The sequence below is a fragment of the Nelumbo lutea genome, chromosome 1 (assembly GCF_056320005.1).
Source record: "Nelumbo lutea isolate HS-2025 chromosome 1, American lotus-T2T, whole genome shotgun sequence".
NCBI lineage: Eukaryota > Viridiplantae > Streptophyta > Magnoliopsida > Proteales > Nelumbonaceae > Nelumbo > Nelumbo lutea.
Genome location: NC_142684.1, coordinates 20767403 through 20781045, shown reverse-complemented (window position 1 = coordinate 20781045; position 13643 = coordinate 20767403). Strand labels below are relative to the sequence as shown.

General features: G+C 35.7%; 1 protein-coding gene across 1 annotated transcript; it reads right to left on the bottom strand.

Moving 5' to 3' along the window:
• Positions 1-11983: 11983 nt before the first annotated feature.
• On the bottom strand, positions 11984-12583 carry LOC148873874 (uncharacterized). Its single transcript, XM_088947590.1, has one exon. It carries the CDS (start codon positions 12581-12583, stop codon positions 11984-11986), a length of 600 nt encoding a protein of 199 aa, XP_088803716.1.
• Between the last annotated feature and the right edge of the window lie 1060 nt (positions 12584-13643).

Below are 13643 nucleotides of genomic sequence, written 5' to 3'. Positions count from 1 at the left end.
TCTAATTTCTTCTTATATATAAACACTAAACAAGTAAAATGACATGAGCAAACATCAAATTTCCAATTATTTGATTTAAACATGCAGAAAACACAAATCAATTAATTTCACATAAAATTCAAAACATTATTTTATTCAACACACAATACATAAGTTCATATACCTTATAATAATATACTAGTCGAGGAGGTTTGGATTTAGCCTAATACAATACCCTATTTGTATCTATACCCGTGCCAAAACCCATTTACTCCACAAAATCCATTTTTTAAGCAAAAAAAAAAACCCACCAATTGAAGATGGTAAGGACGAATACCCATGGTAGAAATTGCATCCCTAGACAAATAACTAATGAAATGCTAACAGTCAGACTTGTGTTCATTTTGAAAGTTCAGAATAATTATTTATCACACTTTAAAAGTGTTAGGCACTGTATGCCCTTAGCTCTAATAAGCATTATGTACATTATGACATTTATTGTAAATGAATAAAGTATATATTTGATTCATGTTATTATAGTGTGTTTCTGTGTAAAACCCTTAAACTGGACACTTATGAGACTCGTGTTAGTTTAGAATTTTCACAACTGTTGGATAGATCTGGGGAGATTTATCCTGCCAAAGCTGATACTGATGTACCATCAAGTTGGTTGGGGTGGCTTGTCTCAGCTGCTAGGGTGAGACCTGAGGTACATGCAATGTGGGTTTCATGAAACCTTGAACCGGACCAAAATTTCAGTATTGCCCTGGACCTTGGAGATAGATGGGCAAAACTAGAATGTTACACCTGATCCCTACACTCGATTATGATACTACACTATATGTCGGATTGGGTTGTCTTTGATAAGTCAATCAGTGATATCCTTAGAGGGGGTCAAAACCTGGGTATGTTGGGACAGTCAAAGAATTCATTTGATTGGGTGATCGTAGTGACAAGATCAACCCATTTGTCGGACAAAGTGAATGATCGGGGATGCACTCTCTCTAATGGAAACCTAAACTGCCGGCAGTTGATTTCAACCGTTGAAATCCATGTGAGTAGAGAGTGTGGCACTATACTTTGCAACTGAGGGAGAGGTCCTCTCTTGTCGGGCAGTGTTTGATCATTATGGGCTATGAGGTTAAGTGTAAGACCATTGAGGATTATACCTGATGGGCTAATCTAGAATCTACCCATAGTCATTGGGCCTTCATAAGATGGTTGGACCCAATGACCTTTTGGTGTAAATGTTAGGCTCATTATGAGCCCATAGCGATGGACTCAGGGGTTCACTGCATTCAGTAGTGAATTCAGCTTGGCCTTGTAACAACAGAGGCGGATCTGGGATCTGGATTAACAGATAAGATAAGGGATTATCCTTTTCCACTTAAAGAATCCAGATTCAAATAAAGATTTGGATTAAAGGAATCCCTAATTTTTTTAGGAATGATGATCTTTATCTACAGATAAGATAAGGGATTATCCTTATCACTTAAAGATTCCAGATCCAAATTAAAGATATGGATTAGGAAACTCCTAATGGGATTAGGAAATTTTCTCTTTAAGGCTATAAATAAGAGAGCAGAGCGAACCTCAAAAGACACATTAGTTGAATATAGAGAGAAGACAATACAGTTAGACTGCTCTTGCCTTCTGCTCTATTTCTTCCTACTCTTGCTGCCCCACCCTGTTCGGTCTCCAGTTCTTGAATTGGATCAAGATTGGATATTGATATTGTTTCTTGCCATAATAAACAATTTAGAAGTTGTGCTCACTGTTCTATTCAATCCTTGCTGAAGAATCACTAGTTCTTGGTGAAGAACTACCTGTTGATTTTGCCTCACCCTAAGCTGTGTCATTTTTAGTGGAGGGAGGATTTGGTACCCTCTTTGGGCGTAAACACCTACGTTGGGACGAGCATTCTTGTGTGGATTCTGTATCAGGTATATCCCTCCCTTAATTTGGTTTCAGATTTGGTTTGATTTGGTTATAAGAGCGAACCTTGAACTGTAATTTTCTAAATTGGGAATAGGATTCCCAGATGGGAGTAAAGAAAATTTTTGAAATTTTGCCCGACCTTGTTGCAGGGTCTGACCATCCATATGATGGATCTCCCATCCCTCCAGTGGTATCAAAACTAGGTTCAAGTCTTGAACCGAATTAGAATAGATCTGGATCTACGCAAATGAGCAGAAGGTGTTCTACCTGATTTGCATAGTTAGCGCTTTTTTCTGGGAATTAGTTCCCAGATATGTGGAAATGATCTGGAAAATAAATCTTTATTATTCTCTAAAATTTATAGAATTGTTCTATGAATTTTTCTTGAATTTTTGGGCCGCACATGTTTTGATGATTTTTATATTTATTAATTAATTAAACAATTAGTATGGGTAATTTACCATAATTTATAGAAATTTATATAATAATGGTTTTGTTAATAACATTTTTCTAAATATTATTAAAAAATGATGGTAAATCATTCATGTTAACAATTTTTGATAATTATTAATAGTATTTCTAGAATCTTAATCTTGTTTAATTAATTACCAAGTGAAAGCAACCCAGTAATTACTGTCATATAAATAATAGTAATTATTGATTATTATAGTAATTAATTATTGTAATTTAATAAATATATAATTAGTGACTATAATTAATAATTACTGTTGTTATAAATATTGTTAATAACTAGATATTTACTTTAAAATTATAAATATTGTTATTAAAAAGATACAGTTAATAAATTACTGTTATTATAAATATTATTAAAAAATAGATATTTACTTTAAATTAAAATTATAAATATTGTTATTAATAAATACCGTTAATAAATTTAGTAATTGTTGTTATATTAAAAACAATTGAAAATGTTATTAAAAGTGTTGTTATTGATTATTTAATAAAATATTATAATTACTGACTATTACTGATAAATACTGTTAATTTAATTTAATTTTGGTAATTATTAATCTAATGAATATTGATAATAAATCTTATTCATAAATTTAATATTTACTGTTATATTAAAAATAACTAAATAATATTATTAAAACTATCATTAATGATTATTTGATTAAATATTATAATTACTTACTATTATTGATAAGTGTTGTTAATAACGTTCTGACAATCGACAATTTGACCGTTTGGTTTGAATGAATGGTCATTCTGACAACAAAAATTACAAGCAAAAAATTACGAAACTATTATGGCCACCAGTTTTTGGGTCAACGGTTCAATCATCCAATTCAAACGGACAATCTGTTCTGACAACAAAAATTATAGGCAAAAAATTGAGTTTGTGGGGTCCATTAAGTACTATCAAACGTGTTATGTCATTCAAGCATGTGACTCATACGACCCGAAAATGAAACCGTTATGGCCACCGGTTTTTTGGTCGACGGTTCAATCGTTCGGTTTGAACGAACAGCTCGTTCTGACAATAAGAAATTATAAGCAAAAAATTATGGAACCGTTCTATCCATCGGTTTTCGGGTTGACGGTTTGATCGTCCGGTTAGAATGGATGACCCATTCTAACAACACAAATTATAGGAAAAAATTGAGTGTGTGAGGTCCATTAAGGAGCATTATACGTGTTATGTCATTCTAGCATGTGACTCATACAACCTGAAAATGGAACCGTTCTGGTCACTGATTTTTGGTTTAATGGTTTGGCCACATAGTTCGAACGGACGGCCCATTCTGACAACAAAAATTAAAAATATAAAAATGGCCAAAAACCATTGAACGGGTTAACGGTTCAACCACTCGGGTCATTGGGTCGTTGACCGATTCAATGGTTTTTAGCTAGGGACTGGGATTGGAGTAAAACGGAACTAGTTGCTTGGACGGTTCCCAATTAAAAAAAAATAAAAACACGAACAACCCGTTCTGACAAAAAAAATTACAGGCCAGGGACGGTTCCCATACGTGTAATGTCATTCGAGTGTGTGACTCATATGACCCAAAAACGGAACCGTTCTAACAACAAAAATTAATATAAAATGACCAAAAACCATTGAATGAATCAACGGATCGATCACCTAGGTCAATGGGTTGTTGACCAATTCAACAATTTTTTCCCAATTAAAAAACAGCCAAAAACCATTAATCGGGTCAACGAGTTGACGGTTCGACCGCTTGGGGCCCATCCACTAGTTATTAATTATTAATAGTAATTTGGGTTTGTTGGGCCACAATTAACTAGGCCTAAGATGACAGATTTGGTTAAGCCACTATTAATTGGGCCTAGAAAACAGTCCAAACCAATGGGCTTGGCTAGACCGAGTATAACTAATATAAACATGGATATGAATTTCGGATCCAGTTTGAATCGTCTAAACCCAACACAACATCCTCGTCGCTCGCTTTTTAGCTATAGTGATTAGTGGACAAGGCGATCACAATAGCAAATCAAATTTGTGTTTTTAGCAGAAAAACCCATTTGTTTACAATGTTTTGGCTCCCAAGTCCCAAAGTCCAAAGGATGTGTTGGCCAATATTTTCATAAAGAAAGCCTGAAATATCAAGTTTTCTACACAATTTTGTTCAGTTACAGTGGTCGTTTTTCATTGTAACTTGGCTGCCAAATATACCCAAATAATGGTTTGGTCATTATTTTCATCAGAACGATTGTAAATTGGTGCAAAGGAATACCTCACGTTTGTTTTTTCTTAATAATTAAGAGAGGAGACCAAGGTGTTGAAACGTGAGTGAACCAGCTCCGCCCTTGCTTCATGATGAACATATCCGCCCTATTTTTTTTCGTCCAAGATGGTGAGGGAAGATGAGAGAAAAGGGATATAAAGAGTAAATGTTGTTTATTTCCTCCAATGGAAAAAACAATGAGGAACAGTGGGAAGTAAGGGACAATGGAAATAACAAGAGAAATAATTTCAATGTGAAAGGATGGAGAGAAATTTGGATATAAGGAGACCCTCTAGAATTGCAGGATGGGAATAAGGGAATAAGAAGAGGCCATCTGGTGTAGCCATCAGGCCATCGTTGTTTTAATATATATTAATAGAATTTATCATAAAACTATTTAATAAGGTTAATTGAACATTTTAGGGATAGTTTGGTTATGTAAAATATTTAGATGGCTACATTGACAACTCCTATTAATGCTCACCAATGGTGGCCTAACTGAATGAGTTTTTGAACAATAAAACTCACCAACAAGGGGTTCATTGGAGGTTTCGAAATGTTATGACTTGAATCATGTCTTAAACCCTTCTCAGAGTATCTCAGCCACATTTTTTCTCCAGCAACTTCCCTCTTTACAGTTGGTAAACAACAAGAACCGAATGAATCAATCAGAGAAATTTAGGTGCGGATGATCTAGGTAAATATGGATTCTGAAAGTGAAGCTGTAGTACTGGGAAGGCATAGGGCTTGAGGACGTGATCGGTTCCACAACTTGCTGAACAGCCAAAGCATTCAACTAATCCAATTTCAGGAACATAACCAAGGACCCGATATAACTCGATATAAATCCTTCGATCAAGTTGACACAAAACTACAACTGAAAGCAGAATACAACTGAAATCCCAGAAGATGCTCCTAGGGTTTTAGACTTTGTTAGCAGGTTGAGAGATAAGTGGCCTGACTTAAGTTGTATTCTGACTTCAAACCGTTGGTCCCTAGGGTGAATGCTTCTCAGATAAGGTCGGTTAAGGATCTCATTAATAGGGATGCAAACGGATCGGATTCGAATCCGATCCAACATTATTCATGTTAGGTCGGATCCAATCTGATAGGATTCAATCTGAATTTGAATCCTATCAGACCTTTGGATCTTCGGATCTGATTTAGTTTTCTTTAAAAAATAATAAATTATTAAAATAAAATATAAAATATATCAATTTAAATAAAGAAAAAGTAAAAAATATAAGTATTTTTTAATTATTTTCATCATATATATACATGTTTTCTATAAAAGAATAAATAACATAACAAATTTATAAGAATACAATATAAATAATATGTTTATAAATATATAACACATCAGGCCGGATAGGGGGTGATCCAAATCCGATCTGAAGATCCGACAAGGGGTGATCTGAATTCGATCAAATTAATAAGATAAAATCTCGGATCAGATCAGATCATGACTCGATCCATTTGCACCCCTACTCATAAATCCCATTACAAAGAGGATGGGAAAGAAAAAAAAAAATCTTTAATTTCTTTGAACATGTAACAACATATTAGATTTGTAACATAGAACTACCAAGGTCTGGTGGTGAAGACAAGTTGATGATCCAAGGCAAATTTTCATTAAAATCAGAGAGGATTATTTGTCTTACAAGACAAAAAAAAAACTTGTTTAGGATTTAAATGTTCCCCCAAAATTTGAACTTTTAGGAGGCATTCTTTTCTTGTATTTGGAGAGGGGGGAAAGTTAGTCAGTTTTATGTGAGGACCAAGGAAAATTTATTTTTATTTGTATCGTTTACCCAAGAAAGTGATACCCATCTCTTAGATGGATAAATAGCTTTCTCACATAGGAGGAAAGTTACCAACACTTGAATGAGACAAAAATACCCCTTTTAATAATGGATTTCTATGGCTAAAATGGTCATTGCCTTATTTACTTGATAAATAAAAGAACATGGGTAAATGCACTTACCTTGATAAGTGTGTCACAGGAAAAACTTACCCATGTAATTGCATTTACCCGGATAAATAACTTACCAAAAAGCGTATGGAGATTTATTTGGAAATGCTATCTTAACCGCATAGCAGTAAAAGAAAACTTAGCTCATAGAGGCATGGCCATTGATGTGTCATGCCCAATCTGCAATAAAGAGCATGAATCCATTTTCCATGCTTTCTTCTATAAATCACTCCCAAATGGGCTCTAAGAAAGGTTGATGGGCCACTACACTTGGTTGAGGTAAGTTTTGTTAAATTCTTGAAGGTACCTGGCCTCAGACACAAGGCCCGAGAAAATTAATTCAGTTGGTACATGATCCACGCTCCTACTTGTGCAGCTCACATTTGCACCACTCTTGTCCAATGACAAACTTGAAGAATTTACGCATCATTGGGCCCAGGTTCTCGTCCGTGCCCATTCAAATTTTAGCAAATTCTCAACTTCATCTCACCCCAAGTTGCGGCCTAAAGAACACGAAATGGAAATTCGTAGGGTAGAGTTATTTTTTAATTTCATATTGGTTGTAGCTGTGGAACCAATGATAATAGCTCATGCCAGTGATAAATTACATGAGGCATGTTGAATAATTGTGGGTTCCACGCATTAAAAAACTGGTGTGGAGCATTGTTATTGGTCCCACAGAAGCTATAGCGTTCAGATAATCCTGTCTCGTTAGTTTCACTGCTGGTAGCTCAGTTGGTAAAGTTCTCCGGCTGTTTATAGCGGAGGCCTGGGATCAAATCCTGCCATCTTAAATGATGCTTGCTTGCTTGCAATTATGCATTCAGAAGTTCAGCATTCTATCCTTCTCGTCAACAGATGGGTGGAGTGTTCATGGGCTAGGCTTGGGCTTAGCTTTTACCAAAATTAAGAATGAACCAAACCCAAAGCAATGTAAAATGTTGATGGACCAACCCCAAAATCCAATCCTTGAACAAGTCTATAGTGAGAGAAATTTGAGAAGCTGTCCGCTGAAAGAGTTTAGAAGAGAGAAAAGAAGAAGAAGAAGAAGAAGAGGAGGGCTTGCAAACTGCAGAGGCGATGGCGACAACGACTTATAGTGGCAACAGTGATGACGATGGCGATGGCAAACTACAGCAGCAACAACGGTGGCGATGGTGGAAAACTGGCGATGAAAGTAAATCTGAAATTTCTCAGTCACAGATCTCACACTCTCTTTCTCTCTCTTGCAGATTTGTCGTCTAGAGTCTAGACTCCTCTCCCAGATCTCTAAATGTGAGAGATCTCACTGTCTCACACATCTCTCTCTAGTAGATCTCAGATCTCAGAGATCTTCTCTTTTCATTGTTATTATGACAAAACTTATCAGAAGTAATAAATCGCAAACCATTCTCTGGGTCGAACGGTTCAATGATCAAATCATTTGGGTCAACGGTTCATTGACTAATTCAACGGTTTTAACCAAAGACCGGATTTGGGATAAAACGGAACCAATCACCTGAATGGTTTCCAGTCTGAATGATCCAACCATTCAGGTCAATGACGGTTCAAAAATACTGCATTTAACAATGAAATCAAAGCACCCTTGATTGGTCACCATTGATTCGTCATAAGTTTTTTAGGTGTTATCTTTATGGTATTATAGTGGAATTCATCTATATTATATTTAAATCTATATTTATATGTGGGTGCTGAATTTTTTTTACTAAAATACCTTATTTTTGGATTTTTTTATTGTTGAGGTCGAAAAATTCTAAAATGTAATTTGACTTATTATTCACCTCATTTAAGTCTTGTATTTAAGAGTTATTGTCTAAAACTCATGGCCCCTCACTTTTACATATTTCCCTCAAACTTACTCTCACTTTTCCAAACTTCCAATGCCTCCTCTTTAGAGAATTTTTGTTATCCAGCTAAAACTTTCTGGCGGGTCACTGTTAGTAACCATTAAACGGAGTTGTCAACTATGTTGTTATTTTTCTATGACCAAACTAACCCTAACCCTCTGTTAAATTATCATTTAAATAAGAAAATAGGGAAAAGTCCAAAATATTTCTATTTTTGTCCTCAACCTAAAGATCATGAGCCCTTCCGGATGAAGAGAAGAACCTTCCAAGTCTCTCTGATGGAGTGATAGTATAATAGATTTCATCATTGCACAATTTTGGTTCACGGTAAACTCAAATGGAGGGGTAAGATAGTAAACTTGCAAAAACCCTTCATCTCCTAGTGGTAAATTTCTGATGGGGGTCTTTGGAAGTTTTAAAAATTTCATGATGTCAAAACTAACCTTTATGATAATATTCAGACCATTTTACCTTTTTTTTTTCTCTTCAATCTCGGTTGAAGGAACGAGAGAGGGAAGGAGAATGAATGACCGTTCTGCTATTCTGAGCACGCGAGGTGGTAATGGTAAGCTTCAATCAACTCTAACCATTTATTACAAAAAAGGTGATAACCATTTATTACCCATTCCGTCCCTTTCTCTTCAAACTGCCTTGAAGGAACGATAGAAGAGACTGTTATTCATTCGAGCACGTGCAGGTTGAAGGAACAACGAAGAAGGTGGTACGCTTAAGTTTTTCACCCCTAACGTCTTATTAGTTTCTGAAATTATCTTCTGTAAATAGAGGTAAAAGAGATTCACTTAAAAACCAACGACTGGCCTCGTAATAGCTTCCGATTTCTATTTAAAATTCATTGAAATTCTTTGATATTGAGGTCTCGTAGCATCCAAAGCCAGTGCAAGATAAATTTGTCAATTTTGCATCGTTCAAGCAAAAAAAAAAAAAAAGCGCATTGACACCATGCGCCCCACATTAATTTGTTCTTGGTATCAGAGACTCTGTACGCCTCTAGAAGCACAAGAGCTGAGCTATTCAACTGCTGGAGGGTTTCTACGTAACAGGTTGCAAGTATGGGAAAGACTATCTTCACTTCACCTTGCAGAGATATGCTCATAACAAGCCAACCATGGTGGGTCATCAATACTGGAGGGTCACTAGTGGTGTTGCAGATGAACTGAAAATCTCCATTTCGAAAACAGTTGGGATCATTTCCAACGCCAAACGGATAAGGGATGTTGAGGATCCCAAACTTCTTCCGGTAGTCGTGCTTTGTCAAAGACAACATCGGAGCTGCCACGGTTGCTGTCACCATAGTAGAAGGACATGAAGCAATATGGGCCAAAACATGATCAGATGATAATTGGAGGTTAAAAGGAGTTTAGGAGGGGGCAAGAGAAACAGAGCACCGCTACCTTCAGTCATGTTAAATACTTCAGATACAGCTTAATTGTTCAAGTCACCGTGTATTGTCGGGTACGTTTGGTTGACTTTGCCTGAGTCAATGCTAATGGCATTGGAATAAAAAACGCTAAAAAATCAAAATCCTAAATAATCTTGCACTAAAATCAACTAGAAAGTAGAAAAGCATAGAATTGTCTCCTCGGCACCAGCAATACAAGGTCATCTTTTTCGACAATAGTTGAGTTAAAAACAAGGGGTACCAGAAGCAGATGCCATTTGTTTCGAATATTTCTTTCAAAATATACGGAGAAGATCTTCCTATGATGCTCTGGTGTGTGACTCGTCGATTTCAACTTTTTCAGCGTCGTCTTCCACTTGACATCACTGGTGAGAGGAACTGGTTTCTTCAGAACTTCAGGTCACAGAGTGGGTGAATAGTAATTCCCACTTGAAGAGAAATGATGTTATAATTGGGGTCATTTTCATCATTTTAAAAAATAATCAAGACATATTGGATTGGACCAACCCAGTTAAAAATATTTATTAGATTGGATTGGATCTAATCCGTCCATATTAAATTTATATTGGACTGGATTTGACTAAGCCAATATCTGATCCATTGATAAGAATATAGGCATCAATGGACCGGATTTAGATCTAAATCAAAACAAATATGAACAAATTGGATGGTCCAGATATTGAATTGGACCAGTTCAAAATAGTTCAAAATATTTATTGGATTAAATTGGACCTGATCCATTTATAATGGATTCACATTCGACTGGATTAGATTGGACTAAATCCAGTCCAATTGACACCCCACTTATAATTGAGCGTTGAGAAATGATCTAAATCAACAACCTCAATTCAGTCTTAATCTCACTTCATCTTCAAGTGCACCTTTCTAATACCTTGATTGCAATCGGTTATTCCTTGATGATCACGTCTTAGTTGTGTCTTAATATGTATTGATCGTATTTCAGTGATTATAAGATGACTAGCGTGCATTTGATGGTTCTGGGCCATTTATTCCAACTAAGAAACAGATACTAGAGGTGGTACCGATCTTTCTTAATCCTTCTTAGTTCTTATATGCATTCCTTTCAGCAATCAATTGGGGTGTTCAACAAAAACTGAATCAAAACAAAAAATCCGATCAACCAACCGAATTGATCGATTTGGTTTTGGTTCGGTATTTATAATAACAGTATATAAATTTATATGTATTATTATTATTATATATATATATTTAATTGTCTATTTATAATAAATTAAATAAATTATATATTATATGTATTTGCAATATTTATATATTTTTATAATATATTAGAAACATAAAAAAACCAAACCCATTTAGTTGGAAATTTGGAATAAGGCATGGATGATGATGGAAACCAAACCCAATTTTATTTTCTTTGGCCAAATATATATACAGCAATTCAAACAAATAATTTGTTAATAATATTAGACTTGTGCACAATCCAGAACATCATGAAATCAAGAAAATACCATGGCAAAAGCCTAGCAGTGCTTCACTACTACCAAAAAACTTGATCTTTCTTGTAACCCGGCATTTATGCTGCAGGCTAGAACATTTTCTAAGAAATATTACATTGGATGATCATAGGTATCAGTTATAACATCAATCAGCAGAACCTCTAATTAATATTTTTCTTTATACAAAAAAAAAAAAAAAAAAAAAAACAGAATCAAGCAAGCATTGAATTTCCTACCAATAAAGGAGGGGATGAGGCTACAATTAATGGATCTCCATATGTTGTAGTCTGATGTAATCAGTTCTAATTCTACCGAAAAATAGAGAAGAGAAACTGCTGCTACCATGAAACAAAAAATAAAAAACAGAGAACCCATAATTTACAGAAAATCATCAGCAGACCAGAGGATAAGGATATCTGATGGTTTCAGATATGAAGATCGAATCACAACCCAGATGAATGCAAGTATAGAGCTTGTAAATGGGTGTGGGATGAAGGAAGCACAAACAAACTGGAGAAAAAGGAAGGAATAATTCATCCCAAATCGTTTTCTTTTTTTAAGAACTTGAATCCAACCTGGTGCAGTAATGCATCAAAATTAAAACTGTTGATTATCAATTGCCCATCTCTCTGATCAATTCAACAATGCATTGATAATGCCAATGGCAATTCACATTCACGTGAATCCGAAGAAGATAGGTTATCATAATCGACACTTGAACCTATTGATACCGAGGCTTGATGATTTTCTTCATCATCATCATCATCCTTTCCCTGGCTCATGTTATCGTCTAGTTCACCCACCACGACAGCGGCCCCAAACCGAACGCGCCGCACTCTGTTGTCAGGGGATTCGGCCGCATGGGTCGGAGATTCAGGACCTGCAGATGATGCTACCCCACCCATATCTATAGTTTGTGCTCCGGCGACATTTGCACCGCCACCACGCCAACCACCACCACCACCACCAGTACTACAACGGGCAGCAGCAGGGCCAACAGCAGCTACTCCTCTAATAGAATCCCTGGAAATGCATCTATATACCAATGTGAGGAACCAGAATAACCATGGAACACTCACCAGAACCATCCCAGCAACTGGAAACCAGGCTGTGGATTCTGTTTCAGGGAAGAAAGTATACAATAGCAGGAAAACTCCTCCTGCGGTTATGGTGGCAAGGAAAAAGCAAGAGATGAGCCATATGCAGATGTTGCCTATTCTTGGGTCCGGTACTGACATTGGTATTCACTGTAAGATTTAAATCAGAGCTAGAAAACAAAGAACAAGTATTGATCTTTCTCCTCCTCTTCCTCCATTTGAATTTTATGTAACAGAGGTTATTATCTTGTTGGTAAGATGAAAGCAGGACTCATTCGAGATGGGATGTAATTTTGTGTCCTTCTTTCGTCTGGGTGATGAAATGGGTTTGGCTTCTGTTGTTGCAGGAAGCCTGGAATGGGTTGGTAGCCACAGATTCAGCAGGTAGCCACGTAAAACGAGGCATACGTCAAACCAACATAGAAACATTAGAGAGAGAGAGAGAGGCGCGGAGGTTGGATTCTGGTGGGTTGTTTACTTCTTTTTTTTTTTCTAAAATGTTCCTATTTATCAGATTTCAGATTTGGGATAATTAAGTTTGACTTTGAAACGTCATACATACATACATGCATACCATTCATTCATACATATGAATCGTGTTTATTTTAATAATTATGTTTGACTTTAGCACACCAGTCATACATACATATGCATGCATACATAGAAAAATTTTGTTTTCGACATAAAATTGTTGATGCATATATAAACAAATGTATTTTTTGGGTTTCTATTAAAGCTATAATCACCTTGATACCACCTTAAATTATCCTTTTCCTTAAAAGTTGCCACTTAAATATCTCCCTCCACATTCCTACAATCTCTCCTCTATTCATTCTTATTTTATCTCTTCTTTTCACTTTTCTCCTACATACCACCGAAGGGATGAGAGATCCATCATATGGATGACCGAATCCTATAGGACAAAAATTAGGTCTCAGCATGCAATTCCAAAACTGCAAATCGCAGATGGTTGAACCCATATCTGCGAAAATCTCTCATTTGTGCAATCTGCTTCATCTTCGAATGGAATAAAATAGAAAACCTATTTTTTATTAATATTACATCAGAATTGAATTCCTATACGTTCCGTCTAAAAATTAAAAATAATTAATTACATATCAAGAATGAATAGAACAGTAGGTACACAGTTTTCTTACGCCATTAAAGAATTCGATCTCTACCATACGAACAACCCAAAAAT